This window comes from Phialemonium atrogriseum (genome assembly GCF_030411735.1).
Source record: "Phialemonium atrogriseum strain 8032-3 unplaced genomic scaffold QBC33scaffold_7, whole genome shotgun sequence".
NCBI lineage: Eukaryota > Fungi > Ascomycota > Sordariomycetes > Cephalothecales > Cephalothecaceae > Phialemonium > Phialemonium atrogriseum.
In genome coordinates, this window is record NW_026848144.1 from 661,489 (window position 1) to 688,065 (window position 26,577).

The 26,577-nt window shown below is 56.0% G+C and overlaps 8 protein-coding genes across 8 annotated transcripts; 6 read left to right on the forward strand and 2 right to left on the reverse strand.

The window, feature by feature from the left end:
- The first annotated feature begins 403 nt into the window (after nt 1-403).
- QBC33DRAFT_347129 (RecF/RecN/SMC protein) lies at nt 404-4,446 on the forward strand. Its single transcript, XM_060423806.1, has 4 exons — nt 404-527; nt 587-3,413; nt 3,477-3,912; nt 3,973-4,446. The coding sequence occupies exons 1-4, from the start codon at nt 490-492 to the stop codon at nt 4,263-4,265; spliced, it is 3,594 nt and encodes a 1,197-aa protein (XP_060285431.1). The 5' UTR covers nt 404-489; the 3' UTR covers nt 4,266-4,446.
- An 894-nt stretch (nt 4,447-5,340) lies between these two features.
- Nucleotides 5,341-6,322, forward strand: QBC33DRAFT_532653 (uncharacterized protein). The gene is made up of 2 exons (XM_060427392.1): nt 5,341-5,744; nt 5,810-6,322. Exons 1-2 carry the CDS (start codon nt 5,359-5,361, stop codon nt 6,261-6,263), a joined length of 840 nt encoding a protein of 279 aa, XP_060285432.1. The 5' UTR covers nt 5,341-5,358; the 3' UTR covers nt 6,264-6,322.
- A 169-nt stretch (nt 6,323-6,491) lies between these two features.
- On the forward strand, nt 6,492-8,848 carry QBC33DRAFT_532657 (putative hsp90 co-chaperone cdc37 protein). The gene is made up of 3 exons (XM_060427393.1): nt 6,492-6,694; nt 6,755-8,110; nt 8,267-8,848. The coding sequence occupies exons 1-3, from the start codon at nt 6,668-6,670 to the stop codon at nt 8,396-8,398; spliced, it is 1,515 nt and encodes a 504-aa protein (XP_060285433.1). The 5' UTR covers nt 6,492-6,667; the 3' UTR covers nt 8,399-8,848.
- Nucleotides 8,849-9,468: 620 nt separating this feature from the next.
- QBC33DRAFT_347253 (RhoGAP-domain-containing protein) lies at nt 9,469-13,108 on the reverse strand. The gene is made up of 6 exons (XM_060423807.1): nt 12,725-13,108; nt 12,607-12,667; nt 12,357-12,416; nt 11,760-11,900; nt 9,796-11,696; nt 9,469-9,756 (listed from the first exon to the last, which is right to left on the reverse strand). The coding sequence occupies exons 1-6, from the start codon at nt 12,815-12,817 to the stop codon at nt 9,583-9,585; spliced, it is 2,430 nt and encodes an 809-aa protein (XP_060285434.1). The 5' UTR covers nt 12,818-13,108; the 3' UTR covers nt 9,469-9,582.
- Nucleotides 13,109-14,759: 1,651 nt separating this feature from the next.
- Nucleotides 14,760-14,951, forward strand: QBC33DRAFT_532667 (Tim10/DDP family zinc finger protein; the record flags this gene model as incomplete). Its single annotated transcript, XM_060427394.1, has 1 exon — nt 14,760-14,951. One exon carries the CDS (start codon nt 14,760-14,762, stop codon nt 14,949-14,951), a length of 192 nt encoding a protein of 63 aa, XP_060285435.1.
- A 479-nt stretch (nt 14,952-15,430) lies between these two features.
- On the reverse strand, nt 15,431-21,552 carry QBC33DRAFT_532669 (nucleoporin subcomplex protein binding to Pom34-domain-containing protein). The gene is made up of 4 exons (XM_060427395.1): nt 21,340-21,552; nt 20,339-21,272; nt 17,170-20,286; nt 15,431-17,107 (listed from the first exon to the last, which is right to left on the reverse strand). The coding sequence occupies exons 1-4, from the start codon at nt 21,399-21,401 to the stop codon at nt 15,764-15,766; spliced, it is 5,457 nt and encodes a 1,818-aa protein (XP_060285436.1). The 5' UTR covers nt 21,402-21,552; the 3' UTR covers nt 15,431-15,763.
- A 171-nt stretch (nt 21,553-21,723) lies between these two features.
- QBC33DRAFT_347267 (multifunctional tryptophan biosynthesis protein) lies at nt 21,724-24,467 on the forward strand. The gene is made up of 2 exons (XM_060423808.1): nt 21,724-22,242; nt 22,296-24,467. The coding sequence occupies exons 1-2, from the start codon at nt 21,923-21,925 to the stop codon at nt 24,265-24,267; spliced, it is 2,292 nt and encodes a 763-aa protein (XP_060285437.1). The 5' UTR covers nt 21,724-21,922; the 3' UTR covers nt 24,268-24,467.
- QBC33DRAFT_347514 (uncharacterized protein) lies at nt 24,468-25,826 on the forward strand. Its single transcript, XM_060423809.1, has 4 exons — nt 24,468-24,866; nt 24,940-25,137; nt 25,200-25,303; nt 25,404-25,826. Exons 1-4 carry the CDS (start codon nt 24,668-24,670, stop codon nt 25,710-25,712), a joined length of 810 nt encoding a protein of 269 aa, XP_060285438.1. The 5' UTR covers nt 24,468-24,667; the 3' UTR covers nt 25,713-25,826.
- The last annotated feature ends 751 nt before the right edge of the window (nt 25,827-26,577 follow it).

Here is a 26,577-nt window from a genome sequence, read left to right on the forward strand (position 1 = left end):
CAGGGCGATTTAATACAACCTCGTAGGGATGATCTAATCTTGTCAGGATCGTGCTGTCTGGGTGCGGCGCTTTTGATGACTAGAGGCGACTAGGCCCCAAGACAAAGTTTTCGATGATGTTGCACTTGGCCACATGGATGTTTGGATTTGCCCAGAGCCAGCTAGGTTCGCTGAGCAAGTGGCGGGGCACTGACTCGAGGGTTGCAGGCTTGGCAGGCAGTTGTCATGGAAGACGGGGAGCTTTGGTCATCGCACCTCATTTTAGGTCACGTGACTCGCCTTGGATATTCCCACCATCACGAAAAGACGCGTCGTGATTCCCCTCCCTCGCTGGACGTGGCAGACCCGCTCAAGGCAAATTAGGTATCTGCATCACACCGCAATTCGTCGCGCAAGTGTCATTCTTATTCTCACAGAGCCTCTCTCCTGACAACATTCGACTTGTATGCAATTTGAATCCGCCGTCGCTGGGCAGCGTTTGTTGCCGCGATGTATATCAAGCAGATAATCATCCAAGGCTTTAAAAGGTGCGCGACTTCGCGACTTCTCTCCGCTCCCGCTCAATATCGCGCTAACATCAGCGCAGCTACAAGGACCAGACCATTTTCGAACCCTTCTCGCCGGGCACCAATGTCATTGTCGGCCGAAATGGTTCGGGCAAGAGCAACTTCTTCGCCGCGATCCGCTTCGTCCTTAGCGATGCCTATACCCAGATGAGCCGCGAAGAGCGGCAAGCCCTCCTCCACGAGGGATCCGGTTCCGCAGTCATGTCGGCATACGTCGAGATCATCTTCAACAACTCCGACGGACGGTTTGTCGGCTGCGGCGAGGAAGTCACCGTCCGACGGACCATCGGCCTCAAGAAAGACGAGTACTCCCACGACAAGAGAGTCGTGTCAAAGCAAGATATCATCCACCTCCTCGAGTCAGCTGGCTTCTCAAAGTCCAACCCGTACTACATTGTTCCTCAAGGCCGTGTGACGGCCCTGACGAATATGAAGGAGTCTGAGCGCCTGAACCTTCTCAAGGAAATCGCGGGCACTAGCGTCTACGAAACCCGCCGCGCCGAATCACTCAAGATCATGGCCGAGACCAACAACAAGCGAGAGAAAATCGACGAGCTTCTTTCCTATATCAAGGATCGGCTAAGCGAGTTGGAGGAAGAGAAGGAGGAGCTGCGAGGCTTCCAAGAGAAAGACAGGGAACGACGGTGTCTCGAATATGCCTATTACCATCAGCAGCAGGAGGCCATTGCCCAGAAGCTCGGCGAGATAGACGAGCTTCGCCAGGATGGCGCGGGAGCTTCGAATAAGGACCGCCAAGCTTTCCAAGCCGGAGAGAAGGCGATTGCCCAAATGGAGCGCAAGCTCCACGAGCTGCAGCAGCAAATGGAGCTGCTCACCATCGAGCGAGGCCAATTGGAGGAAGACCGTCGAGACGCCTCCAAGGCTCAAGCAAAAGCAGAGCTCAAGGCAAAAAGCCTTGATGAGACTAGACATGCTAGAGAGCAAGCGCAGCGCCAGCAGGAGGCCGAACTGAAGAGTGTTAGACAAAAGATACAGGCGAGCGAGACAGAGCTTGCGAGTCTCCGTCCTGAATTTGAGAAGCGAAAAGCCGAAGAAGCCCGAGTTAAGCAACAGCTTGATGCAGCCGAAGCAGGAAGGAACCGTCTCCTCACCAAGCAGTCTCGAAGCTCTCAATTCAAAAAGAAGGCCGATCGGGATGCGTACCTCAAGAAGGAGATAGAAGATCTCAACCTATCCCTCAGCAACCAAAAGGCAAACCGCCTGGACGCCGAGGAAGAAGTTAAAGCCGTTCAGAAAGCCATGTCGAGACTCGAAACCGAGATCGCTGGTCTTCGAGAGAGGCTTGAGGGCTACGGCGGCAGTCGGGAGACTCTGTTTCGGAAATTGGTCAAGGCTCAGGAGGTCAGAGATCAGCTCCATGAGGAGAGGAAGTTGCTGAGACGTGACGACGATAAACTGGAGTCGGTCATAGGGAACACGCGTTCCGCGAAGGAGCAAGCGGAAAGGAAACTGTCCCAAGCCATGGACAGTGCAACCGCACGCGGTCTTGCAACGATCAGGCGTCTGAAGCAGCAGAGAAACATCCCTGGCGCATATGGTACTCTGGCAGAACTCATGAGCGTGCACGAAGCCTACCGTGTGCCTGTGGAGCAAGTCGCAGGGGGCAGCCTGTTCCACTACGTTGTTGACAACGAGCAGACGGCCACCTTGCTGTCTAGTGAGCTCTTCAAGCAGCAAGGGGGCAGGATCACCTTCATGCCATTGCAACAGCTGCGCCCAAGAACGGCCAATCTACCACGTGCTGCCGATGCTGTTCCGCTCATCAGCAAGATCGATTTCGAGCCCGAGTACGAAAAGGCCTTTCAACAAGTCTTCGGCAAGACAATCATCTGCCCGAGTCTGACTATCGCCGGCCAGTATGCGCGGAGCCACGGGGTCGATGCCATCACGCCAGAAGGCGACACCACCAACAAGAGAGGTGCCATGACCGGTGGCTACGTCGACTCGCGCAGATCTCGCCTGGAAGCAGTCCGAAATGCCAACGAGTTGCGAGACCAGTTTGACGGTCACATGGCCGAAGCCGAGAGCATCCGCAGAAGCATTGAAGTCAAAGACCAGGAGATCACCCGAGCGATGGGTGAGCTTCAAAAGCTGGAACAGGAGATGCGCCAGCTCGAAAGCGGATTCGAGCCCCTCAAAGCCGAGTTACGGAGCAAGACGGCCCATCTAGAGCGTGAAACAGACCATCTTGGTGCGGTGATGAATCGGCTTGCCGCGGTCGAGAAAAACATGAAGGAGTTTGGCGACAATCTAGTGGCCTACGAGGCAGAATTGGCGACGGAATTTAAGAAAGCTCTGTCGCCTGCCGAGGAGCGGCAACTCGAGGAATTCAGCGATCAAGCCCAGCAGCTGCAGAAGGAATGGAACGAGGTCTGCAACAAGCGCCGAGAGCTCGAGAGCCACACATCACGACTAGAAGTAGAGCTGAGGAAGAATCTGCGCCCGCAAGAAGACCAGCTCAGCAGCCAGGCCTTTGAAAACGCCTCGGCTTCGGGCGCCAGTGGCAGCTATCAAGACGCTCAAAAGGAGCTTAAGAAGGCTCAGAAAGCAGCCAGCGAAGTTCAAAGGCTGTTGCAGGTGACCGAGCAAAAGCTGGAGGAGCTGAGCGGTAACATTTCGGAAGTGGACGCCCAGAAGTCCCAGCGAGAGCAAGAGCAGCAGGAACTCGCTCGGCATATTGAGAAGCAGCAGAAGAGGATAATGAAGGAGGCGCAGAAGAAGGCACTTCTCACGAACCAGGCCGCCGAACTTGCCAAGAGCATACGAGACCTCGGCGTTCTGCCAGAGGAGGCGTTTGGCAAGTATGAACGGATGAAGTCGGAAACAGTAAGCGTCCTCTCTACAGCACCGGCCCCCGGTTTGAATTTTGCTTGCTGACGGTCATGCTAGATTTCATCCAGGCTCAAGAAGGTCAACGAGGCTCTAAAGAAGTTTAAACACGTCAATAAGAAGGCCTTCGAGCAGTACAACAGCTTCACCACGCAGCAAGAGAACTTGCTGAAGCGGAGAAAGGAGCTCGACAGTTCCCAGAAGTCGATCGAGGAGCTCGTTTCCCATCTTGACCAAGTCAAGGATGAGCAGATCGAACGGACCTTCAAGCAGGTGTCGAGGGAGTTCGCAAACATCTTCGAGCGCCTCGTCCCGGCGGGCCACGGCCGTCTGGTGATCCAACGGAAGACGGATCGCCGCCAAGATCCAGTGGACTCGGACGAGGAACAGCGAGGTGGCGTGGAGAACTACACGGGAGTGGGCATCAGCGTCTCGTTCAACTCCAAGACGATGGACGAGCAGCAGAAGATCCAGCAACTCAGTGGTGGCCAGAAGAGTAAGTTTCCCCGACACCTTCAGTTGTTTGTGTCCCTTCCGCCGCTAATGTTCTCTCTAGGTCTGTGTGCTCTCTGCCTCATCTTCGCCATCCAGGCGACCGAATCCAGCCCCATGGTGATTTTCGACGAGGTCGACGCCAACCTTGACGCCCAGTACCGCACTGCCGTCGCCAGCCTGCTCGACTCGATCTCAAAGGAGGCGGGCACGCAGTTCATTTGCACCACCTTCAGGCCCGAGATCGTCCGCGTGGCTAACAAGTGCTACGGTGTCTTATTCCGCAATAAGAATAGCACAATCGACTGCGTCTCCACGGAGGATGCGTTGAATTTCGTCGAGGGACAGAAGCCTTAGACGGCGGTTCGCTAAACAACCAACCTTGCTTTCCTCGGATTTGTCCCATTCTTTTTTTCTTCATATTTTATTCCCATGAGCTGGTTGTGTTCGAGGAGTGTATCCGGATATCTACTCCACAGCGAGTATTTTGTATGTATGATGGGATGAAGGAATTTGCGCGGCGGGTTTCTGACACGGATGGGACGGGTCATGAATTTGTTAGTATTTTGCTCCTGCCTCTCGGCTGCGTGGGAAAGCATACAAACCCCCATGTCTTTTGCGGCCTGGATACCTGGGATGATAGAACGTGTCAACGATTAATCGGAAAATCTTACATGTTTATTCCCCGGGGGGATGTCCCACAAGCCTTGCCGGCGTTATGCTCCTCCGTTTAGTTTTCCCGAACCTCGTGGGGCTGGCGCCGAACCCGCCCAGGTTAAGGCACCCGCGACGCCGTCTTTTGAGTGCGATCTGCGCTTCGGAGCTGTCGGCAGATGAGGGAAAGGGGGTGCCGACCAATCACCACTGGCCTGGTCGCATCCGCTACGATGGATCGCGTGCGGGGGAGGATACGCTAGGGGAACATCGCGGCCATGGGAAAGTTGGAGAAGGAGTGCGGAGATGGGGGAGGACGGCATTGGCATTGGTGATGGATAACGGGGCCTACGGACGGAGCAATTTGCTCTTCTTATATCCTGTTGTTTCCTGCTCCGTTGGCTGTTCTGCATGTGTATCAAATATATCTCACATCTAAAACTCACCCTACAAAGACATTCAGAGATAAAAAGCAGACACAATGCTCGGCAAAATCGCCCTCGAAGAAGCGTGGGCTATCCCCGAGAACTTCGAAGCGTATGACGTGTCCGCGCTGGCGCCCAAGGGCGTCATCGGCGGTGACCTGGTGGCCAACCTGCTAGACGTGCACGGCACGCGGCTGGAGCAGATGGACGCCAACGGGGTGGACATGATGGTGCTGTCGCTGTCGTCGCCAGGCCCGCAGGGCGAGAGCGACCCCGCGGCGGCGGCGCGGCTGGCGTCGCTGGCCAACGACCGGCTCGCCGCCGAGGTGGGGCGGAACCCGGGCCGGTTCGCGGGGCTGGCGTCGGTCAGCATGCACGACCCGGCGCAGGCGGCGGAGGAGATGCGGAGGTGCTTCGGGCCGGACGGCGCGCACAAGGGCAAGGGGTTCGTGGGCGTCATGCTCAACGACTTCCAGAGCGCCGGCGCCGACGGCAACACGATGTTGTTCTTCGACCAGCCCGAGTACGACCCCTTCTGGGCCGCCGCCGAGGAGCTCGAGGCCCCCGTCTACTTGCACCCGCGCCAGGCGACCCCCCAGATACGCGACCTGATGTGGAAGGGCCGGCCCTGGCTCGAGTTCTCGGCCCTGGGGTACGCCCATCGCGTGGGAATGCACGTCCTCGGCATCGTGACTGCGGGGGTCCTGGACCGTTTCCCAGGGCTGAAGATCGTCATCGGCCACATGGGCGAGCATATGTGAGTAATGCCGGCGGATCTAGTTTAGATTGCTGCACCCTTGGCTAACTGCATCGCTTTTCCAGCCCATACGACCTCTACCGGATCGATCACAAGCTCAACCGAGCCCGCTTCCCCAACATGCCCATGGCCAAGGACAAGCTCGTGCGCGACTACTTCGGCTCGCAGCTCTTCATCACGACGTCGGGCCACTTCTCCACACCGGCGCTGCTATGCGCCATACAGGAGATCGGGGTCAAGTCGGTCATGTTCTCGATCGACTACCCGTTCGAGAGCATCCCCAACGGGTGCACGTGGTTCGACGAATACGTCCCCATAAATGGCCGCGATCTCGTGGACATTGGAAGGAACAATGCGCTGGACGTGTTCAAGAGGCTTGGAGGTGACTTCCACGGACTGAAGAAGAAGGGGGAGAGGGAGTGCGCCGTTGGCGGGTTGGGACTGAGAAAGGGGAATGAGGGCGAGGTTGAATACGGCTTGTATAACAGGGCCTGGGATAAGAGGTTGACGAGGCAATGAGGAGCGGTGGATGGCAACACATAGTATCTCGAAACTCAAAAGTAGAACCTAGTAATAGTCGATCCTTCAGGGCTCTCAGCACCCATGAATGTGATTACAACCGTCCTTGAATCCTCCAAGTTCTAAGCAGAGATAGGTCGTGTAGAAGTGAGATTGGTAGGCATCAAGGTAGGTACATGATAGTATCTTTACAGTGCGAGATTCCATGCTCTTCTCTCCCATGCCACACCCCACCCTTCTGGGTAGGTACCAAGGTAACTACCCCTCTATTACCTCACAAAACAATGAGAGAGCCTGCTACCTGCCTGCTTCACCGTTATATGCAGGACGAAATATCTCAGACAGCTTGCAAGTAGAAAATTCCTGCACGATAGAAACCCTAAAAGGTCTTTCATCTGCTCAGAATGGCTCCTGTCGACTACAGCAAATGGGTGAGTGAATCATCGCCCCGGTGTCTCTCGCCTTGAGCAAAACTAAACCTTTCTCTCCAGGACGCGCTGGAGCTCAGTGACGACTCGGACATCGAGGTCCACCCCAATGTGGACAAGCGATCGTTCATCCGCGCCAAACAGTCGCAGATCCACCAAGAGCGGCAGCATCGCAAGCAACACATCGAGACTCTGAAGTATGAGCGCACCATAAACGACACTCTCATACAGCGCATCTCATCCCTCCTAGCCTCCCTGAAAGCCCACGCCGCCGATGCCGAGTCCCGGAACCCGGGTGAGGTGGCCTTCCAGGCCGTCATGGAGTCCGCCGCGTCGCTCGACCCCAAGGACGACCAGCCGCCGCCCCGGCCAGCCGGCGTTCACGGGAGCGAGGAGCAGCTGCCCACCTACACCAAGATGATGGCCACCTTGCTCGATCAGGTGAACAAGGCTCTGGACGAGAAGAAGATTGAGCAGGGCAAGAGATACGGCGGGATGCTCGTCGAGGTCGAGGACCATCTGAACAAGGTAGAGAACCTCCAGAAGGATCTCCAAAAGAAGCTGGACGAGCTGGAGAAGGAAGAGAGCCGCAAGATCACCAGCGAGAGCATCCACACCGGATTCGACAGCTCCCACGTGAACAAGTCGAAGCCCACCGACACAGCAAGCCCTTCCAGTAATGACTCGCAAGCCGTCGAGCTCCTCAACCCGAGCTTCTCAGTGGCATCCTCGTCCGGCCCCGAACCGCCCAACAAGCCCACGTCGACGGGCGGCCACCACAACGACGACGAGGAGGAGATCGACGCGTCCCCCGCGGCGCGAGAGTTCGCGACCATCAAGCCGGGCGACTACCGCGCGAGCCTGCAGTTCCTGGGCTCCCACCCGCAGATCCTGACGGAGCGCGAGACGGACGGCCTGCTAGTCCTGGCTCTTGACGCGCAGCTCGAGGGCCACGACGACCGCGCCCGCCAGTGCATCCACCAGGCCCTGCTGCTGCAGTACTGCCGGGCCCTGGGCCGCGACGGCGTCGCCCTCTTCTTCCGCCGTATTACCACGAGGGGCCACCAGGCGCAGGAGGTCTTCCTCCGCGACGTCCAGGACACGCACCTCAAGATCCGGGACAGCGCCCGCAGGATCATCGCGCAGCGGGCAAGCGACGACGACGCCGCCGGCGGGGTGGAGCAGATCCAGCTGCACGCCGTCGAGCCCGGGACCGTGATCAACATCCGCATCCCCGCCGCACCCGCCGAGGGGGGCGAGGGGGGCGACGAGGCGGAGAGGAGGGGGCGGGAGATATTCGAGGGGTTCGCGCCCGAGATGCGCAGGGCGCTGGAGACGGGGAGCCTCGACGAGGTGAACAAGGCGCTCGGCAAGATGCCCGTTGCCGAGGCCGAGGACCTGGTCGGGAAGCTTGGAGAGGTGAGTTTCGAGTTCCCCCCAACCCCAGACAGGCAGGCAGGCAGGCATACAGGGCAGAAGCCTCGTGCCCGTTTCCTGAACTGCCTCCCCTTTTCCCCCACGCCATAGGGCTTTTATTTTTTACCGCTTTACTGACTCGCGACCCCTCCCGTCCAGGCTGGCATCCTCAGTCTCGAAGAAGAAATCATCGACGCCACCACCGAGGCCGGCCAGCAGCAGCTCAAGCAGATGGAGGAGCAGGCCGCGCAGACCGCTTCGGAACCGGAGCAGTATGGCGATCCCGAGTAGACAGTAGGTAAGCCGGGAAGAGAAGAAGGGGTCGAGGAGTGAGAAAAAGAAAGCAACTTGTCTACCGGATGAAGGATAACTGGATTTGTACGGTTGGAGCATTCGGCAAGGCGGTTTGAAGCTAGACAGGCGTATCTAATGGCAAGTACGCTTTTTATACCGCCCCTAAAAGAAGAGTTACCTGGCCTGCGTGATCATGGCATGTCCTTGACAAGAGTCAGTGGGCGGTCTCTTTCTCCTTTGTTGCTAGGATATATATCTCTACGGCATGATCTATTTGGGCCTGGAGAGCCAGACTCACTTATTCCACAACACGGTGAAATACACCACTAATACCCTTCGGATTGGTATTGGATTCCTGCATGGTTTTTACTATGTTCGCAAAGACTCAAAATGCTCAGAGAGCTTAGGTGCTATACACCAACAGACAATGAGATATCTATCAACCCGGCACTTGCACCACAACACCTCGTCCAGCCCGTCGTGTTTTTTATAAACTTGTTTCCTCCTTTACCCAGGTAGGGCAAGTATGTATGTGTGTAGTGTACTCAAGTCAGTTTCCTAATCTTCGCCTAAAGTTCAAGCACCTTATATATTCCTCAGCCTTTCCTTTCATTCACTCCTCTATTACAGTGGGTGTGCGAGATGGTAAAGAGAGCCAGCAATTCCCCGTCCCCAAACCCCCACCATGAAAGCGAAAAGAGCCGCGACTTTTTGAACCAACCAACAACCGCAAAAATCAAACCGCCCAAAAAGCCAATGGGCAACACAACTCTTCTTACTTCTCGAAAGGGCAGAAATTTCCATGGGGTATCCTCGGTAACGGTGCGGGGCCGCTCAGTATGTGTGTAGTCCAACACTTTTAAGCTTAGACTTTTGGAAGGGCTCGAGCCTTCTTCTCCTCTCGAATGTTTCTCTCTCTCTCTCTCTCCTCCCACCCCCGCTCGAGGTGACATTGATTGTCATTTCTGGGTCTGAACAGATACAGATGCAGCGCAGATAACTGGTATGTGATTTCCGCGAACTTTCGGCAACGGGGGGAGCTAGGAGACCGTAAAAAGCCCAGCACAAGAACATCAGGAGCGCCGAAATGGCCCGCGTGGCCGGTACAATATCTGGTCAAAAAAAAATAAAAAATGCTGATATCAAACGCACGGGCGATTAACATGTCCTACTTGACACATTCACTGCGGCGTCTTCGGCCCCTGGGTATCCGCCGGTGCCTTGTCCTCTTCCGCGGTGGGCAAGTTGGTCTCGAGAGGGGACCTCGTCTGGTTCGGGGGCGATGTGATCTGGTTCAGGGGCAATGCGATCTGGTTCGGGGGCGACGTGACCTGGTTCGAGGGCGACGTGATCTGGTTCGAGGGCGACGTGATCTGGTTCGAGGGCGACGTGATCTGGTTCGAGGGCGACGTGATCTGGTTCGGGGACGACGTGGTGCCGGCGGACGGGCGATCTGCGGGCGGCGACTTGTTTCGCCGTTGCTCGGCCGTCTCCTTTGCCTCGCGATACTTGTGCTTGATCCAACCGGCGAGACCCCTCGACTCGTCCTTGCCGTCCCTGGATGTTGATTCGGCGGGATTTGGCACATCGCCCGCCGCGAGGCTGGCAGGTTCAGAAGACTCCCCCGTGAAGCTCCGCACTGCCTTGTGGCTTGTGCTCCCGACTGATGTGACGCTCGCTTCGGCGGTTGTGTTCTGGCCGAGGTCTCTCCGCGGTGAGGCAATGCCCGCATTGGCAGTCGCAAGCGTGTCCTCTCTCCGCCTCGACAGCCGCCAGCGCCTCCTCCGCTCCTTGTCATGATGCTCGCCTCCAGGAACCGTCTCGTCGAATTGGTCAATATCTGAACCCTCGTTGAACGAACTATGTAAAGAGGTCGGAGGCGACATCTTCGGCTTCAGGGTATTTTCGGCGGCTTCGGGGTGAAGGGTTTTGCTTGAAGCAACTTGTGATGCCCTGGGTGCTGGCTCCGCTGGTGTTTCAGTCACGGGCTGCCTACCACTCGCTTCCACGTTTGACAATAGCGAAGTTGAAGGGATGACCTCTAGGGGGTTTGGCGATTCGATAGCCGGCGACGCTGCTGCAGAATGAGCAAGCGATGCGGTGGAACTCTGTGCGCTCGGATTGGCGCTGCCGGGCAGCTTCTTTTTCCGAAGCTTATTTGGCGGACGCTTGTCGCTTTCGCCTGTTGGAGTCCTTTGAAACAGGCTCGGGAGATTCCGTTCCTTTGATGGCGTTGTAGCGTCGACCTTGGACCCGGGCCCCAGAAAGCCTCCTTGCACCGCCCCGGCTGCTGCTAGTGCTGGATACCCTTCATGGGGGGTCGCAATCTCCTCGACAAGAGGGGACTGAGGGACGTGAGTCGCCGCGGAGGGAGTGACAGGTGTCAGGGGGGTAACGGGCGTGGACGAGGGATCATTCCTGGACTGAAATCTTCCAGGCTGAAGAGCCGGGGATTTCTTGGATGGCACAGTATTACTTCGTCCCAACCCACCACCACCAGTAGGGGTGGCAGCCAAGGCCGGGCTTCCGGGACTCGGGGCGCCGTTGGAGTGGCGCGATTGTCTTGATGCTGTCGACTTGTTTCTGCGGATCTTGCCCTCCTTGGCAACGCTCTCTGCCCCTGCGCTGGCATTGGACAATGAGCGTGCAACACCGGATGGTCGGTCGTGTGTTGGGGTCGTCGGGGTCCTGGCGACTGGCGTTCCCTTCTGCACTTCCCGCATCGTGGTTTCGTCTGCCGCTGTGCCCTGCATGCCGATGAGGAAATGATCTTGATTCTCGATCAAGAAGATGATGACGGATTGGTTGAGCCGGTATTCCTCAGGAGCCATGGCATGGTTGGGGTGAGAGAGCATTCCAGGCTGGAATATTGCCGCCAGATTCTGCGAATTCATTCGGTTCTCGTCTGATTTCGCGGCAAATACCGCAAGTAGGTCGAGGATGTAGAGCAGGAGCTGCCGGTTTAGGGGAGGTAGCTCCGTGATCAGCTGCTGGTATCGCACAATGGCGGCGTCCATATCGAAGTTGTCGACAAACTGTGGCGCTTCGCCGTCCCCAGACGGCTGTTTGGTAACCCCCCTCAATGGTTCCCGGAACTTCTCGTATAGATCCAACGGCACAACGGGTTCGGGAAGATCGTTTAGGTATCGTCGCAATACGTTGGCCGCATCGTGGACGGTGTATCCATCCCAGACGAGGCCTTTACCGTACCGGTCTGGCGAGTCGAAGAGAGTCTTGAGCTCCTTGATCCGCTTCTCCGACCCGCTGAGACGGAAGATGCCCTCCACGCCCGTGGCTAAGGAATTTCAAGTCAGCGCATGCTGATCATCGCATCATCACCGGCTAGTGTGTTGCGCACCTCTCTCCTTTAAGAAGACGCCGCACTTTGCGACCACAATCGGAACATAGCCATATATGTAGCTCTTCCCATGCTCGTCGACGAGGGATATCGCAACATTAGCATAGGTGATGCTTTGCCGGAGGGGTACGCCGAAAATGCCTGGACGGGTTTCTGTTAGAGTCAACTTCCTTCTACAGCTTGCATCAAAATCAACAATGTCTGGGGGGTTTCTCTCAAAAAAAGCCAAGTAATGGACATGGAGCAGTTGGTCCAACTTGCGCAATTCAAGAGCGGGCGTTGGAGAGGCCTTACGGCCAGAGCCCGGATAGAACCCCTAGCAGAGAGCGCGAGGTTGGGGGTGCGAGCTGCCCATAGAACCCTCGAACTCGTCCACAGAGTAACGAGGTTGATCGGTAGAACCTAGCGGACGGGGCAGAAGTACCGGTTGGTTCTTGATGCTTCGTGGGAAGCTTGAATCCCTTCCACCATGATTTCAGATCCCGTTTACTTGGTGGCGAGGCTGGGTTCGGAATTTGAGGGTGGAACGGGTTCGTGCTCTGCTGCTCTGGAGCAGGTGGATGACGGTGAGGCGTTGCGGCGGACGTCATTGTGTACCTCTGTAGGCGGCGGCGCGGTGGTTGGCAGTAGGCAACGGTCTATTGCCAGGGCAATCGCCTGGCTCGGTCGCTCGATGATCAGTACGCAGAATCCGCCCGGACGATGTGCAGCGAAAGAGCGAAAGAGGACAGGAGGAGAACTGAGTTGAACGCGAGATGTGAACTGGTCTGGGGGGCGGCAGTCGAGCGGCGGGAGGCAGGCAATGATTGGGCCTCGAGCGGTAGAGGGGAACTAGTCAGAAGCTCACGTCGGTTAAGGTACCAGGTAGGTTTTAGAGGTTTGGTAGTGTACACCGTGCAGTACGGAACCTTGAAAAACGTTAGCGCGGGCCTTCGGACCGGGGGTCTTCTATGTATTGTACCTACTGAAGGCAACAGCAATAGCAATAGTAGCAGCCTTTGGCAGGGATTTGATGCGCAGGCTGTAGACTTACTGTACCTAAAGTCACAAGGTAACATTTATTCAGGGGGCGTGTTGTATGTTTTAAGCCACCAACAAGTCTGGGCGGATCTCTGGCTGGGCGCGCGAGGCGTGGACATGCCCGGAATGGGGAAAGAAGTAATGAAACTTGGCGCGACGAAAATAGTGATGGTGCAGAGGCACCAGAGTTTGATTAAATGAACCCAGTGTGCAACGGCATACGGCATGTACCGTCGTTTTCTTTTTAGAGGACTCGATTCGTTGGAGGTGGTAATATTCGGGACAATTGCTTGGGCGAATCCCATACCAAACCATACCCAGATGAGAAGTACCTAACCAATGCAATGCACCTGCAGCCTCGCCACAGCTAGATGAGGGGTATTGCAGCTGGCGGCTGAGGACCAGTAGGCATGGGAGAAGCTGCAGATGACGATTGTGTTACGACTTAGTATGGACTTCCTCTGTCCGTGCACCCTATTCCTACCCCGTGAAGCGTAAAGCTAGGCAGGTACCTGGTATCTAAGTAGGTGGTATCTCATACCAATGCTGGGTCAGCTCGTCGTGAGCGTTTCCCGGTTTGGCCCAGATCCCTGGATGTTCCTGGATAATCATGCCAGGTCCCTACCGAAGCTTGCGATGCGATGTGAGGGATCTGTAGATCTGGCTTGTACATACATTGCCTGCCTTTCTTAACCAGGTATGATCCATGTTAAAAGTGCGGTCCTGCATGCATGGCAAACTACAGCGCTGGTCGTTTCCCCCAGAATTAAGCAGGATGCATGGAACTTGGAGAGAAATTCTAAGTTTGCGGGCGCCTGATTGATGACGAAGGTGCTGATTGCAAGGTACAGTACCTAGGGAGGCCGGGCAGGCAGGTAGTCGTCGGATTTCGCTGTTGTGTTCGTATTCTCGAGATTCCAGATGCAGCACTCGACGGCTAGCGCACGGTTTCGATGGCCCTGTCTGTCTTCCCAGGTTGGCCTCACCTGAACTGGCTCCCGCCTTCTTGTCACCCGGCCCAGGAAGGATCTTGCCGAACGTGGCATTGCAGTGGAACCATGCATCTCTGATCTGACAGCGGCCACTCAGGTCGCGACTGTTGGTAGGGAATGACGTCTTGCCCTTTTCCATTTTTAGCAGCACTGAGAGAGAGAGCATGCAGGGTCAGCACGCCCTGCACTCAAACAAGTTTTTATGTGAGACAGCCCAGGAAACAAACCCGCCAGCTGACCACCTGGGCGGCCCAGGAACAGTTAAGGCACATCCAAACTCTATCCTAAAAGGCCGGATACGTGATGTCCAGCCGGGGCGGCCGCGTTTTAAGCTTTACCAAAAGTGATGGAGGTGAAGCTCCAACCTAGCCATTTTCGGAGAGGGGTCCACGTGATGTCTCAGGTGACCAAGCCTGCCCAGTCCAGCCTGAGTCTAGCATGTGATTGGTCCAATGCCAATGTCTTTACATCATTTTTGGCGTCTCCTTGACTCGTTAATCTGTGATTTTTCTGCAACTCGTAGCTACCAGTTCGCGATAATACACTCCTCGCGCGAGCTCGACTGCGATTCCATTCCAGCAACCCACTTCACAGATTCCCATCCTCGCCCGAACGCCGCACGCTATTCTCTTTGGAAGATGGACGGGTAAGCAAAACAGTCTTCGTCGAACAAGAGATAGCTCTCTCTCTCTCTTCGCCGGGCAGGTAGAGCTGACCATCGCATCCGGCCAGCCTCACCCAATCCGAGACCCGCGAGCTAGAGACGCGCCTCCAGAAGCGCCAAGTGAAGGAATTCATGGGCGTAAGTTCCTTCTATTTACCTAGAATTTTACTTCTCAACCGCCCAAACCTTAAAACAGCAGAGAGGGAGAATCAACGAATTCCCCCCCTCCCCTTCCCCCTTAGCTACCTATACGAGGACCCAATTCATCCTCCCCCCCTCCCCCCCACCCCCTCCACAAAGGCTAAACAACAACCCCCCCGGCAGATGTTCTCCAGCCTCGTCGACGGCTGCTTCTCCCCCTGCGTGGACGACTTCTCCAGCAAGGCCCTCTCGGGCCGCGAGACGGGCTGCCTGTCCCGGTGCGTGCAAAAGTCCATGGCCGCCACCGCCCGCATGTCCGAGCGCTTCCAGGAGAACAACGCCGCCATGAGCGCCCAGCAGCAGCAGCCGCGGTAGGGAAAAGGAAATGTCTCCCGGCCCGGTAAAAGGCGTCCCCCCCCCCAACCGGGTCCAATCCAGTCATCCATCGCCTTCCCCCTGGCCGCGTCGTCGAATCATACCTATGTCGTATCGCGAGTTAGGAAGAGGAGGTGGGGGTGTTTCTGGATGGTCCTGGGGGGGTCGATTGGGATCTGTATGATTATATCACCGTTTCTGGTGCGGTCTGTAAGGATTGGAGGGAGTGGGGGGGGGGATGCGGTGAAAGAAACATCTCATATGCAGCCAGATACGACGACGTAAATAAGGTTGGCGTGGTCCGTGTGTGTATGTGTGGTGTAGTCTATTTGGGCTCCGGGATTTGGAGCCTCAATCCTGTGTACAACTATTTCTTTACTATGGAAGTTTTTCTGTGGGCGTGGCCTGAGTTGTTGAACTCGAGTCCATCAACGTTAGGCTGCAGAGGAAATAGACATCACAATGGTGGGACAGATAAAGCCGGATATGACCACATAGAACAAACAGGAATTTCAACTCCAAGACGGAGATCCGGGCATGAAGTCGAATAATTATTGTGCCAGACTATGATCAGAATGCACATAGTCCTAGGCGTAGCATCTTGACATGTCCACAAATGGGGGTCGTTTGATAGCCTCTTCGTGGTCCTCGTGCAATGCCTCTGCGCCTCCCAAATTCCATCGCTCTCGAGTCCTGACAGCCCTGTCGCTCATGATACATACAGACCCGGGGTCCCTCACTAATACGTGGGCATTCCCCTTTTATCCCCTTTTATCTGATTTTCCATTCTTCCTCCACAACGACATCCCCCTCTACTCCAGGTCTTCGCTGAGGACGTCCCTCACCGACATCAGCTGTGCGACCACCCTCTCCTCCAGCCTGTTCTCGCACCCGCTCCCCTCAGCAGCCCTGGTGGCCCGCCAGTCGGCCTCCCTAGACCCGAGCGGCAGCAGGCGCTCCCGGAGCACCTTGCGGCTCGTCAGCCAGAAGTCGACGTTCTCCAGCAGCGGGCCGCCGTCCCACCCGACCTCGGCGATGTCGCGGTTGTTGTTCGCCCGCAGCACCGCCAGCACCCGCGTCAGCATGGCCAGCGAGTGCACCTCGGACACGGCCAGCAGCGTCACGTACTGCGGCGCGTCCCGCGTCGCCGTCCTGCTTATGCCGGGGGCCTCGAAACGCTCGACGCTGGCCCGGAGGAGGTTGGGGAACTGGTTGAGGACGAAGGCGACCTCGGGCGCGACGGTGGCGCCCAGGGCGCTGAGCATGTTGAGGAGAAGAGGCAGCACGCCCTTGGCCCAGACGCCGTAGCACCGCGCCGCTCCCGCGTTGTCCGAGAAGGGCGAGACGTTCGATCGGCGCATGAACCCTGCGAGGCTGGCCGACGTCAAGTGGCTGAGGAGGCCATCGCAGGCTAGCTGCTCGGCCACGACGGGCAGTGCGGAGAGTTCGAGGAGAAAGAGCAGGGCCAGCTCGCCGTAGACCGGGTCGCCCTTGTCCGCAAGCTTGTCGGCCCAGGAAAAGAGCGAGGTGGCAACGTGCAGGACGTCGTTAGAGGCCATGATGTTGAGGATCTGCGTCTGGCATTGACCCGTCCCGGGTATGCTGAGACAGGCCTGCAGAATCGCCGTAATAAGCGCAATATCCTCGGGCCCGGTTGGGGACTCGCACTCGTGCACCAAGGTTACGAGAGACCGGAAGCCCTGGGCAACCATTCGATCAAGGATGTTAAGCACTAGCTGGGTGAGCGCCACCGGAGTCTCGCTCGACGACGCCGTGGTAGTGGCATCCGACTTTGCTGAGTGGGCTGATCCCCGTAGAACGACGTAGAGAATCCTCAAGAGTGTTCGGAAGTAGTTCATTTGCTCCGGACCAAAGGGGTTTTCGACGCCGTTTAGGGCGGCCGAGACGGTCATGAGGAGTTGGGTAATATCCTTAGGTAACAAGGACGAGTCCGCAAGACGCTGCAAGAGAGTCAGGGCCAGGTTGGCCCTCGACTGTGTGATCCGTACGAATATGCTATCGGGCGGTTGCGGCGTCTGGTTAGACTCCAAGCACTTCTCTGCGACTTGGAGCATCTGCTTGGGGATCTTCTGGTTCTTCGGCAGGAGGCAGACACTGAGTTCTAGGAGCAGGTACTCCCAAGCATGGAAAAGCGCCTATCATCAGTTAGCTTCAACGTCATGTTCCCTCGGCAGATCAGGAGATCAGGTAGACCTACTATTTGGGCATCGACCAGAGAGAGGTTCAAGTTGGCCGTCTCCATCTCGTGCCTGAACCCATTTCGTCGTGGGCCGATCCAGCCGGCATCAAACTTCAGCATGGCGTCGGCGTAATCCAGAGCATAGTAGTACTGCGGACCCAGACTCCGAGGTGCTAGTGCTGTCGTCTTGAAATCGTCCAACGAGCACCCGGAATACCGGTTTGCGAAATTTTTCGAAAAGTTCGCATGCAACGAAGTATTGTATCCAGAGACCTGCACCCCATCGCGCAGGAAGTAGTCGAGATCGTCGACCACATCTCTGGCAAAGTTCTCCTCTCTCCCCATCTGGCGCAGGTGGTACAGCTGCATTGCAAACGTCTCTGCAATGTAGGAAGCTATCCGCGCCTGATAGGCAGCCTCCGCTGGATCTGACTTGGAAACCACAGACGCGGATTTGAGGCCACGGACATAGCTTCGGAGGACCTCCAAGAAGGAGTTGTCCTTTTGCATCGCAAAGATCGTCCATGGCCAATAGTTCTGGGACGAGTTGAAGAAGTCCAGAATTGCCAGAGCTTCCTTACTCGGCATGGAAGATATGTGGGCTAGCCTCTCCAGCGCGGTATTGAGGACCGAATCCGGGTGTATTTTGGATATTCTGCCGTCCCCTTGCAAGGCTTCTCGCGGTGTTTTCCCGGTAAGGAGAGAATTCGCCATCCATTGCTGTCTATTCCGCATGATGGCGGAGAAGAACTCCCAGATGCCGACCGATGTGGGCAGTCGATCAAGCGGCCTATCCAGCTTCGAGAGGATCTGTATGAAGGACCGGGATAATTGGGGTCCTAGGTAGCCGAGCAGAGATGGTGGCTCATTGTTTCCTTTTCCGGCGCTCTCGACCAGAGCTCCAAGCAAAGTCAGGCACGGCAACCTGAAGGCATCGCGAACGGCATACAGTCGAGCCACCAAGGAGCCCACCTTGAATAGCTGCTTCTGTGTTGTCGACGACGATTGGTCCAGATAATCTGCAACCCTTAACAAGGCGGTCGCAAGCTTCAGGACGGCAAGCAGCCGGTCGGTCAAGATCTGCTCTCGTCGGGGGTAAAAAGTCGTGTCCGGGATCTGGAAGGCTACCAAAAGGCTGGCTAGGAGGGGTTGGAATCTCAACGTCCCGGCCGAGGGAGACAGGAAACTGTCGACAACGTATTTTGCAGCTGGTACTAGGGAAGCCGTTAAGCCTTTCGAACCGTCTGGAGCGCCAGTGCTAAACGAGAAGGTTATCAGGTCGTTCATTATCCCGACTACATCCCTCACTACGACACTGCGGTGGACTTCGGAAGAGAATCTCCACGTGGCCGAGTTCTCGTAGATATCAACAGATGTCTGGGCTATCGAGAGGCATACTCGTGCAAGTATCTTATCCGAGACGCCCAACCAGGGATCGTCGACGACTTCCTGTCGGCTGGATGGTCTGGTTCCGATTTTGCGCTGAGCGGCACTGGTCATGACGCTGTTGACCAGGCTCGAGAAGAGGTGGGTTGAAGAGACGAGGAGGTCATATCTTTCCGAGAGCATATCCAGGTTTCCAGTGATTCGTGATAGGCGCCCCGCCCTCGATTCACTGTTCAGGAGCTCGCAGCGAGCCATGTACGACCAGACGCGGCCTGGCGCAAGAGGCAAGAGGGCATGAAGGAAGCGCAAGCAAGAGGAAACGACGGATATATCCGCACCCTCGGAATCTGTGAGTTCATCCTGGATTACGCTGTCCAGGGTGTCATGGATGACAGTGATGATGTCTTTTGTACGGGGGAGGGCCCTGCTTGCCTCCTTCAGGAGTCTGAGTCCGGCTTCTGATACCGCCCCGGAGGCAGGAGCCGGTGCCTTTAGGACTGTGACCCTCAAGAGAGTAGCCAGAAGATTTATCGCTTCTGCCGTCTCTTCAGGCTCAAGGAACCCGAGTGGCTTGCGCCTGTACGCATCGGTGGCGGTATTAACCTCGAGGCGTTTGCCCAGGAGGGCGAGGGTGGAATGCTCATACTCCAGCAGGACGACCTTGCCGCCATCGGTAACGAAGCGGCCGTATGTGCCGGATGGGATGCGGAATGACTCTTCGCTGGACAAGTGTCGCCTCCTCGCAGATGAGGGCGTGAATAAACATTCATCCGTGAGAAGGCGAATGGTGTTTGAGTTATCGACTTCATGTGCAAGCTCGTAATTGTCCCACTCGTTGTCGAACTCAAATGTCAAGCTCGGCGTTTTGAGGAGGAAGTCTAGTAAGAGTTCCGTCCTGTCATCTGAACACAGAGACGAGGAAAGGATCCGGCAAAGGTTGGTGAAGGGGAGAAACTCGTAAGGGTATCGATGGAGCGACTGGGAAACGTAGGACTCGAGAAGAAAAGGGTCCCTCAAGGCTAGAGCAGTTACTTCCCTTTCCGGGGCCAGAGCTGTCTCATTCGAAAGATCCCAATATTGTTGTCCTCCAGAAAGAACAGGCAGTAAAGCTGTCACCGGTTCCGATAGGTAACCAACGACCGGAAAGCTTATTTTCAGCAGCCCCAAGAAGACCATTCTCGCTCGGGACCCGACGACTGGCCGGAAAGCCGCCTGTTGGTTGTTTCCCATGCACAGAGCCATGTCGGTGATCATATCGTAGACCAGACCACGTGAAGTCGCTGCCATGGCAAGTTGCTCCACGGGTTGTATATCTCGGTCCAACGACGAGGTGGCAAGGAAGAGATCGTAGGGTGACTTCTCGATCGACACGATACTTCCAGCAGAATTCCTTCGGCCAGTGGGGTAGGGGTGGTTCTCCAACTCAAAGCCATCCTGAGCTCGCTGGTTCTGGGCCAGATCTCGTCTCTCGGCCCTTTCTTGGTACGCGACGTACATCTTCTGGAGAACCAGGCTCCATGCGAATATGACCGGGCTGGCTGTCGCTATGTTCGCGTCCGCTGCACCGCAGACCGTGTTATGAATCGTGCCCAGGACTTCAGGAGACGCAAGATACGGGTCTTCGTTTTCATCGAGGTCTGCATCTTGGTCGAGGTAAGCAATCGACTTGCCGAGGTTGATGAGGCTCAACGAGATTACGCAGACGATGCTACGCAATGGCAGGACCAATTCTGAGACTGATTCGTCGGGCTATTTGGAGTGAGCATTAGAAAGAAAAAAAAGTAAGGAGAGAGGTTCTTACACATCGCAACTGGTCGAAGAAGCGGTACTTTGCCGTGAGTTGAAACCATTGTGATACCACGTCGGGGTTTGCAAATCTCTGACCGGCAAGATCCAGGATCTGAAAGGCAAGGCTCATGGAATGAATGGCTTCGGTTAACGAGGTCCGCATCCAGTCCGTTTCCAAGTCCGCTGTGAGGATCTGAGAGTCGAATGACGGCAACACAGTCTGCGGGTTTTCAAGAAACTTCCCCAGAAGCCCAAAATATCTCGGTATAAGAGCCTCAAAGGTCGCTATGTTGACATCGGTCTCTTCGTCGAAGGCGAATGCTTCCTTCAAAACAGCTCGGCGTAGCGCGTCGGACTCCGAGCCAGCCACTGTCCGTTGGCTGTGCAACAAGAAAGTCATCAAGAAGTCCGCAGTTATAGTGAACGAGCGGCGTTCCGAGAGGTAGGTCGCGAGAAGATGTCGGCGCCGACTCTCCACCGTCTCAAACTCGGCCCAGATCGTCTCGGCGTCGACGGTGGTCGACGTGTCGACAGAGCCCAGGATGGCCGAGGCCTGTCCATTACGCACACCGGCAGCTTCTTGCAAGTTCACAAAGTCTTGGATGGAGAGAGGCCCCATCAGATGGCTATGGGCTCGAGAATGAAAAGCAATGACCACCACCCGCAAGGCGGCGGACTCGTTGACCTTTGCGTTTTGGCTAAGCCATTGCGCATCGGCTTTGATCGTGCTGATGTCATACTTGTCGTTCGGGGTCGGCGTGACGTTTATGGCGGCTGTCTTGGTCTCGAACTCTGATTTGGATCGAGCGGTCGGCTGCTCGAAAACCTTGGACGGATCCTTCACTAATTCGTGGACAAATGGATCCTTCAGAAAATTGGAGACGGCCGGAGTAGTCAGACGGTCTGGTGAATCGACGGAGAGCGCGCAAGCAACATGTTTCCACGACCTGAGAAGATGCGTTAGGAATACGGGGGACGCGAGAAAAGAGCAGATGGAGTACGAGGTTTCCGTACAGCAGGGCGTTTTCGCCAGTCAAACATTGCTCCAAGGGAGGGAAGTATGCTCGGTCGGTCATGATTGCTACCTTCGATCAGCGAGTAACCGAAGCGGGTAACCGAAGCGGTGCTGTGTGGTTTGCGAGCATGAGCGGTGGGCGATGATGTCGGTCATCGAAGGTGGTGTTAATCGAGTCGGGTGGTTGCTAAACGCGCCCGGCTGGGAACGCATTACCAGCCTTGGGAGCTTTTTTTTGGAGGAGCTCTGGGTTCCTAGCAGGCTAACGAGGACTGGCCTATCAGAAGTCACCAAGCTCTAAACCGATAAGCAGCCTTGCAGGCCACAAGAAACAAAGGGGAGGGATCTGAACAAGGATGATGTGGGGCAATTTAGTCTGCCAACTCTGCTTCCCAGGAACGGGTTCGGAGGCTAAGTTCCCATGCTTACCAGAAGAGGCGGGACCTAACAACCTATTGGTCAATAGGCGATGAGAAATACTATTGTGCATATCCTCTCATGACTCCCTTCCTCAGTGGCCATTTTCCCTGAAGACACCAAGACACCTTGAAGAACAGCCCGGGCTGCACAAAGACATCCAGCATGTCTTCAGAAGACGTTGTCGATTACTCACCCCATCATCCTGAGCCGGCTCCGACAGTCGCCACTGCTTCCAATCTCATTCTCATTGACAACTATGACTCCTTCACCTGGAACGTTTACCAGTATCTCATCCTCGAAGGCGCCAAAGTCACTGTTTTCAGAAATGACAAGATCACCGTGGAGGAGCTCATTGCCAAAAAGCCGACCCAAGTGATCATCAGCCCGGGACCCGGTCACCCCACCAGCGATTCCGGAATCAGTCGGGATGTCATCAGGCACTTCGCAGGGAAGGTCCCTATCATGGGGGTTTGCATGGGCCAGTATGTTTGCTTCGCCGGCGCCATTGCGTCCTTTGTGACTGACGGTTCAACAGACAATGCATCTTCGACGTATATGGCGGCGATGTCAGCTATGCCGGAGAGATCCTCCACGGCAAGACTTCGCCCCTGAGCCATGACTCCAAGGGCGTCTATGCTGGTCTCCCCCAGGACCTCCCAGTAACCCGTTACCATTCATTGGCGGGCACTCACGTCACTCTCCCCGAGTGTCTTGAGATTACCTCCTGGATTACCAAGGACGACGGCTCCAAGGGTGTTATCATGGGCGTACGCCACAAGGAATACACAGTTGAGAGTGTACAGTTTCACCCAGAGAGCATCTTGACTGCCGAAGGCCGAGTGATGCTCAAGAACTTCCTTCGGTTGCAAGGGGGGACTTGGGCCGAGAATGATCGGCTACTCCAATCGACTGCCTCCCGAAATGATGCCATCGCGGCGGCAAAGGCTGGTGATGGGGCAAAGAGCAATATCCTCCAACAGATATATGCTCATCGGAAGGCTGCTGTGGCCGCACAGAAGCTCATTCCCGCCCAGAGACAAGCCGATTTGGAGGCAGCTTACAGACTCAACGCAGCACCGCCTCAGATATCGCTTGTCGATCGGCTGCGGCAGTCCCCCTTCGACGTCGCACTATTGGCGGAGATCAAGAGGGCGTCCCCGTCCAAAGGAGTATTTGCCCTTGATATTGATGCTCCCTCTCAGGCTCGCAAGTATGCCCTTGCTGGAGCCAGCGTCATCTCGGTCCTCACTGAACCCGAATGGTTCAAGGGCAGCATCGAGGACCTGAGGGCGGTGCGACAAGTTCTCGGCGGGATGCCGAACCGCCCCGCGATTCTCCGGAAAGAGTTCATCTTTGAAGAATACCAGATTCTTGAGGCGAGGTTGGCTGGCGCTGATACGGTTCTCCTGATCGTCAAGATGCTCGACACAGACCTCCTAGAGCGGCTCTACAAGTACTCAGTATCACTAGGCATGGAGCCTCTGGTTGAGGTGCAAAACGCCGAGGAGATGACGACAGCAGTGAAGCTGGGGGCCAAGGTCATTGGAGTCAATAACCGCAACCTGGAGAGCTTCGAGGTCGATCTTGGCACCACCGGCCGGCTGAGGAGTATGGTTCCGCCAGAGACGTTCCTCTGCGCCCTCAGCGGGATCAACAACCACCAGGATGTCCTGGATTCCAAGAAGGACGGCGTCAACGGCATTCTCGTTGGTGAGGCCATCATGAGAGCACCAGATGCCTCGCAGTTCATTCGGCAACTGTGTTCGGGGCTCACTGGCCCCGTCCCTCTCGCCACCCCTAGGTCTTTGCTTGTGAAGATCTGCGGGACGCGAAGCGCGGAGGCGGCAGTCGAAGCCACCAAGGCTGGTGCGGATCTAATCGGGATGATACTTGTCCCGGGGGCGAAGCGCACCCCACCACACGAGACGGCACTGGCAATATCAAAAGCCGTACACGGCAATAGCACTCAAGCTACGGCTACCGAGGCCTCCAAGTCGTCGGGGGTTGCCACCGATTTCTTCGCCTTCTCCGCGCGGGCCGTGGCAAGCCGGCGGCCACTTCTTGTCGGCGTCTTCCAGAACCAGCCCCTGGAAGAGATCCTAGAGAAGCAGAGGATTTACGAACTCGATGTCGTCCAATTACACGGCGACGAACCGATCGAATGGGCGAGCCTCATTCCGGTCCCGGTTATTCGGAAATTCAAGCCCGGCCAGCCCGGGCTCGGGCTCCGCGGGTACCACGCTCTGCCCCTTCTAGATTCCGGCTCTGGGTCAGGGAAGCTCCTAGATGAGTCATCTGTAGCAGCGACTCTGGAGCAGGATGAGGGCTTGCAAGTCTTGTTAGCTGGGGGCTTGAATCCGGACAATGTTGCGGAATTGGTGAAAAGCTTGGGTTCCGTCTCGGTAAGAATTGTCGGCGTCGACGTCAGCAGCGGAGTAGAAGAGGGGGGCAAGCAGAGTCTGGAAAAGATCCGGGCGTTTGTGGAAGCTGCGAAGGCTGTAAGGTAGTCAGTCAGTCACTTGCCTTGGGCTGATAAAGTACGCGATCTAGCTTAACGGCCGAGCTTGACATGATCTAGTTTTATCATCAGTCTCGGCCTTTTACAATGATCGCTACAATCTATACCTCGGTCGAAGATTGGTAGCAGTCGCTGTTCAAGAGGCTTGGATAATACATCCATAACCCGACTCGCCTGTCCTAGACCAGCCGCTTTCGTATTAATCCTTCCCCATCGCATCTTCTAGTTGCACGCTCGAGTTCTCATTGCTACTCTCTGGTGAAACTCATTTCGCACTTTTGGTCTTATATCAACCTGGAAGTGACGATCTATTACCATCGTACTTGCCATTGACGGGATTGGTGGAGTGACCATCTCCTTCCTTTCCTGAATACTCAACGGGCGTCAAAATGGCACCAAAATCGAGTGAAAAGCCGATCTTCCGAGATCTTGTTGTTAGCATGGCATGTCAGCTGGGAGGCCAGTGGACTGACACGAACATTTCAAGATGGGTCAATCAGAGAAGTGGCGTTTTCATTACGGAGATGAACAACTCGGTCACTCATCTGATCTGTTCGCCCGAAGAGTTCAAGAAGAGAGGCCCTCGAGGTAGGTACTATGAACTGAGGATACCCTATAGAAGGCAAACTATGTTTGGCCCAGTGCTGACCACGTGCCCTAGTCAAGCAGGCGCTCAAGCGTGGTGCAGCTTGCCATATAGTCAGCGTCGACTGGCTAGAAGACTCGATTAACAAGAAACGGAGACTCAAGGAGAAGCCATATCTGCTCACCACTGCTCTCAAGCAAGAACGGGCCAAGATACGCCGGGAAGTAAAGGAAGCTAAAGGCCTAGAGCAGGCCGAGAGATTTGTCAACTCGAGTAAGTCCCTACCCACACAGATATTGGATGTTGAAGATGAGCCCCTGACGCTATGGGCAAAGACCTGTACCACACTTACACCGACGCAACATATTTCCGCTACGAAATCACTTTAACTAGGGACGATGCAGAAGAAGAGATCAAGGGGCAACGATATACGCTCTATGTAGGTTGACGTTCTTACTTACCTACAGTTCCCCCAACAAGTTTGGAGTGGAATTCGACGCCCCCTATTGCATAACACAGGCAGCTGACGAGATGACAAGCTCTTCGAGTCCAACGCAAGGCCTCACTTGTACCTGTTTGCCGCCAAATTATACAAGAAGCATCGAGATCCCCAGCCAAACTTCTTCCGACCGAGTCAAACGCCACAATCATTCAGCACCGAGTTCGACAGGTTCAAGAGTTTCTTCCGGAAGAAGACCGGAATCGAGTGGGATGAGCGCCTGATTAAAGCCAGAACGGCAGACAAGGGGCATTTCTCCTATAGCCCACCGGTAAGTGAGCCAACAAAGGGGCACTGGAATTCGGGGACCAACCCCATTCTTATAACAAGGAATCTAGAAGTGTGCTAACAAAGTCACAGGCAGGGGGGAAACCAGTCGGATGTGTCCCCGAGGGATTCATGCCTCCCGATCCCGATCCCGAGACGCCAGAGATCCAGGCAGAAGTCCCTTCCCCGGCAGAAACCCCAGCCGCCCACGAAACCAAGACCGAAGAGGAACAGACACCCCTTACCACGACCCCGGGAGAGAACGGTGCCGACTAGGCGGGCGCCATCGCCAGAAGGCCCCGTGTCCACCTCAGGGAGGATGATCCGTCTCCCGAAGCGGGCGGCCCGCAATGGGGCCCCGTGGATGACGCCGCATCGACGCTTGTAGAGGGAGTCGGTAAGGCAGATAGCAGTGCGGACGGCGTCGCAATGGAGGACGAGCGGGAAGTATGCACTTCGGACCCGGAAATCGAATTGGCCGATACACACGCGTGAATAGGGTGATGCGTACACTGCTGGATGGCAAGGATGGTTCGTGGTTGGGGTCTGTGGAGCGGTCGGCGAGATCGCTGGGTGGCGACGATGCCGGGGGGGACATCTACTAATACTTGGGATGTCTAGACTCTCTTGACTGCTGCGTTATGGTGAGATCGGAGGGAGCCATTGCGATATTTCATCTTCAGAACTTCGGTTTCATCGTTCCGAGCCATGGTATCTCATCGAATCAATATCATACTAGAATCGCACACACAGATAGCTACCTACCCTCGGTAGGAGGTAGGACGGTGAAGACCATCAGTACAACACCCGTCGGTATCTTGCAAACCAAAGGGATACACTCGTGCAGTAAAAAAACGCCTCGATGTGGCCCCGGACAGGGGCCGCGCGGGGGGGGCGGGGGGGGGGGGGGGGGGGGGGGGGGGGGGGGGGGGGGGGGGGGGGGGGGC

What these genes read in the sequence shown, in the direction of transcription:
- QBC33DRAFT_347129 (XM_060423806.1), top strand. Translation starts at nt 490, where the DNA reads ATGTATATCAAGCAGATAATCATCCAAGGCTTTAAAAG. An exon ending in ATCATCCAAGGCTTTAAAAG is followed by an intron (nt 528 to 586) that starts GTGCGCGACTTC and finishes ACATCAGCGCAG; the next exon opens with CTACAAGGACCAGACCATTT. An exon ending in AACGGATGAAGTCGGAAACA is followed by an intron (nt 3,414 to 3,476) that starts GTAAGCGTCCTC and finishes CGGTCATGCTAG; the next exon opens with ATTTCATCCAGGCTCAAGAA.
- QBC33DRAFT_532653 (XM_060427392.1), top strand. Translation starts at nt 5,359, where the DNA reads ATGCACGACCCGGCGCAGGCGGCGGAGGAGATGCGGAGGTGCTTCGGG. An exon ending in GGCCACATGGGCGAGCATAT is followed by an intron (nt 5,745 to 5,809) that starts GTGAGTAATGCC and finishes TCGCTTTTCCAG; the next exon opens with CCCATACGACCTCTACCGGA.
- QBC33DRAFT_532657 (XM_060427393.1), top strand. Translation starts at nt 6,668, where the DNA reads ATGGCTCCTGTCGACTACAGCAAATGG. An exon ending in CTGTCGACTACAGCAAATGG is followed by an intron (nt 6,695 to 6,754) that starts GTGAGTGAATCA and finishes CTTTCTCTCCAG; the next exon opens with GACGCGCTGGAGCTCAGTGA. An exon ending in TGGTCGGGAAGCTTGGAGAG is followed by an intron (nt 8,111 to 8,266) that starts GTGAGTTTCGAG and finishes CCTCCCGTCCAG; the next exon opens with GCTGGCATCCTCAGTCTCGA.
- QBC33DRAFT_347253 (XM_060423807.1), bottom strand. Translation starts at nt 12,817, where the DNA reads ATGTTACCTTGTGACTTTAGGTACAGTAAGTCTACAGCCTGCGCATCA. An exon ending in CCGCGCCGCCGCCTACAGAG is followed by an intron (nt 11,901 to 12,356) that starts GTACACAATGAC and finishes AAACCCGTCCAG; the next exon opens with GCATTTTCGGCGTACCCCTC. An exon ending in TCACGTCGCCCTCGAACCAG is followed by an intron (nt 9,757 to 9,795) that starts ATCACGTCGCCC and finishes TCGCCCTCGAAC; the next exon opens with CAGATCACGTCGCCCTCGAA.
- QBC33DRAFT_532669 (XM_060427395.1), bottom strand. Translation starts at nt 21,401, where the DNA reads ATGACCGACCGAGCATACTTCCCTCCCTTGGAGCAATGTTTGACTGGC. An exon ending in ACTGGCGAAAACGCCCTGCT is followed by an intron (nt 21,273 to 21,339) that starts GTACGGAAACCT and finishes GCATCTTCTCAG; the next exon opens with GTCGTGGAAACATGTTGCTT. An exon ending in TCTTCGACCAGTTGCGATGT is followed by an intron (nt 20,287 to 20,338) that starts GTAAGAACCTCT and finishes CACTCCAAATAG; the next exon opens with CCCGACGAATCAGTCTCAGA.
- QBC33DRAFT_347267 (XM_060423808.1), top strand. Translation starts at nt 21,923, where the DNA reads ATGTCTTCAGAAGACGTTGTCGATTACTCACCCCATCATCCTGAGCCG. An exon ending in ATGGGGGTTTGCATGGGCCA is followed by an intron (nt 22,243 to 22,295) that starts GTATGTTTGCTT and finishes ACGGTTCAACAG; the next exon opens with ACAATGCATCTTCGACGTAT.
- QBC33DRAFT_347514 (XM_060423809.1), top strand. Translation starts at nt 24,668, where the DNA reads ATGGCACCAAAATCGAGTGAAAAGCCGATCTTCCGAGATCTTGTTGTT. An exon ending in CAAGAAGAGAGGCCCTCGAG is followed by an intron (nt 24,867 to 24,939) that starts GTAGGTACTATG and finishes CACGTGCCCTAG; the next exon opens with TCAAGCAGGCGCTCAAGCGT. An exon ending in CGAGAGATTTGTCAACTCGA is followed by an intron (nt 25,138 to 25,199) that starts GTAAGTCCCTAC and finishes CTATGGGCAAAG; the next exon opens with ACCTGTACCACACTTACACC.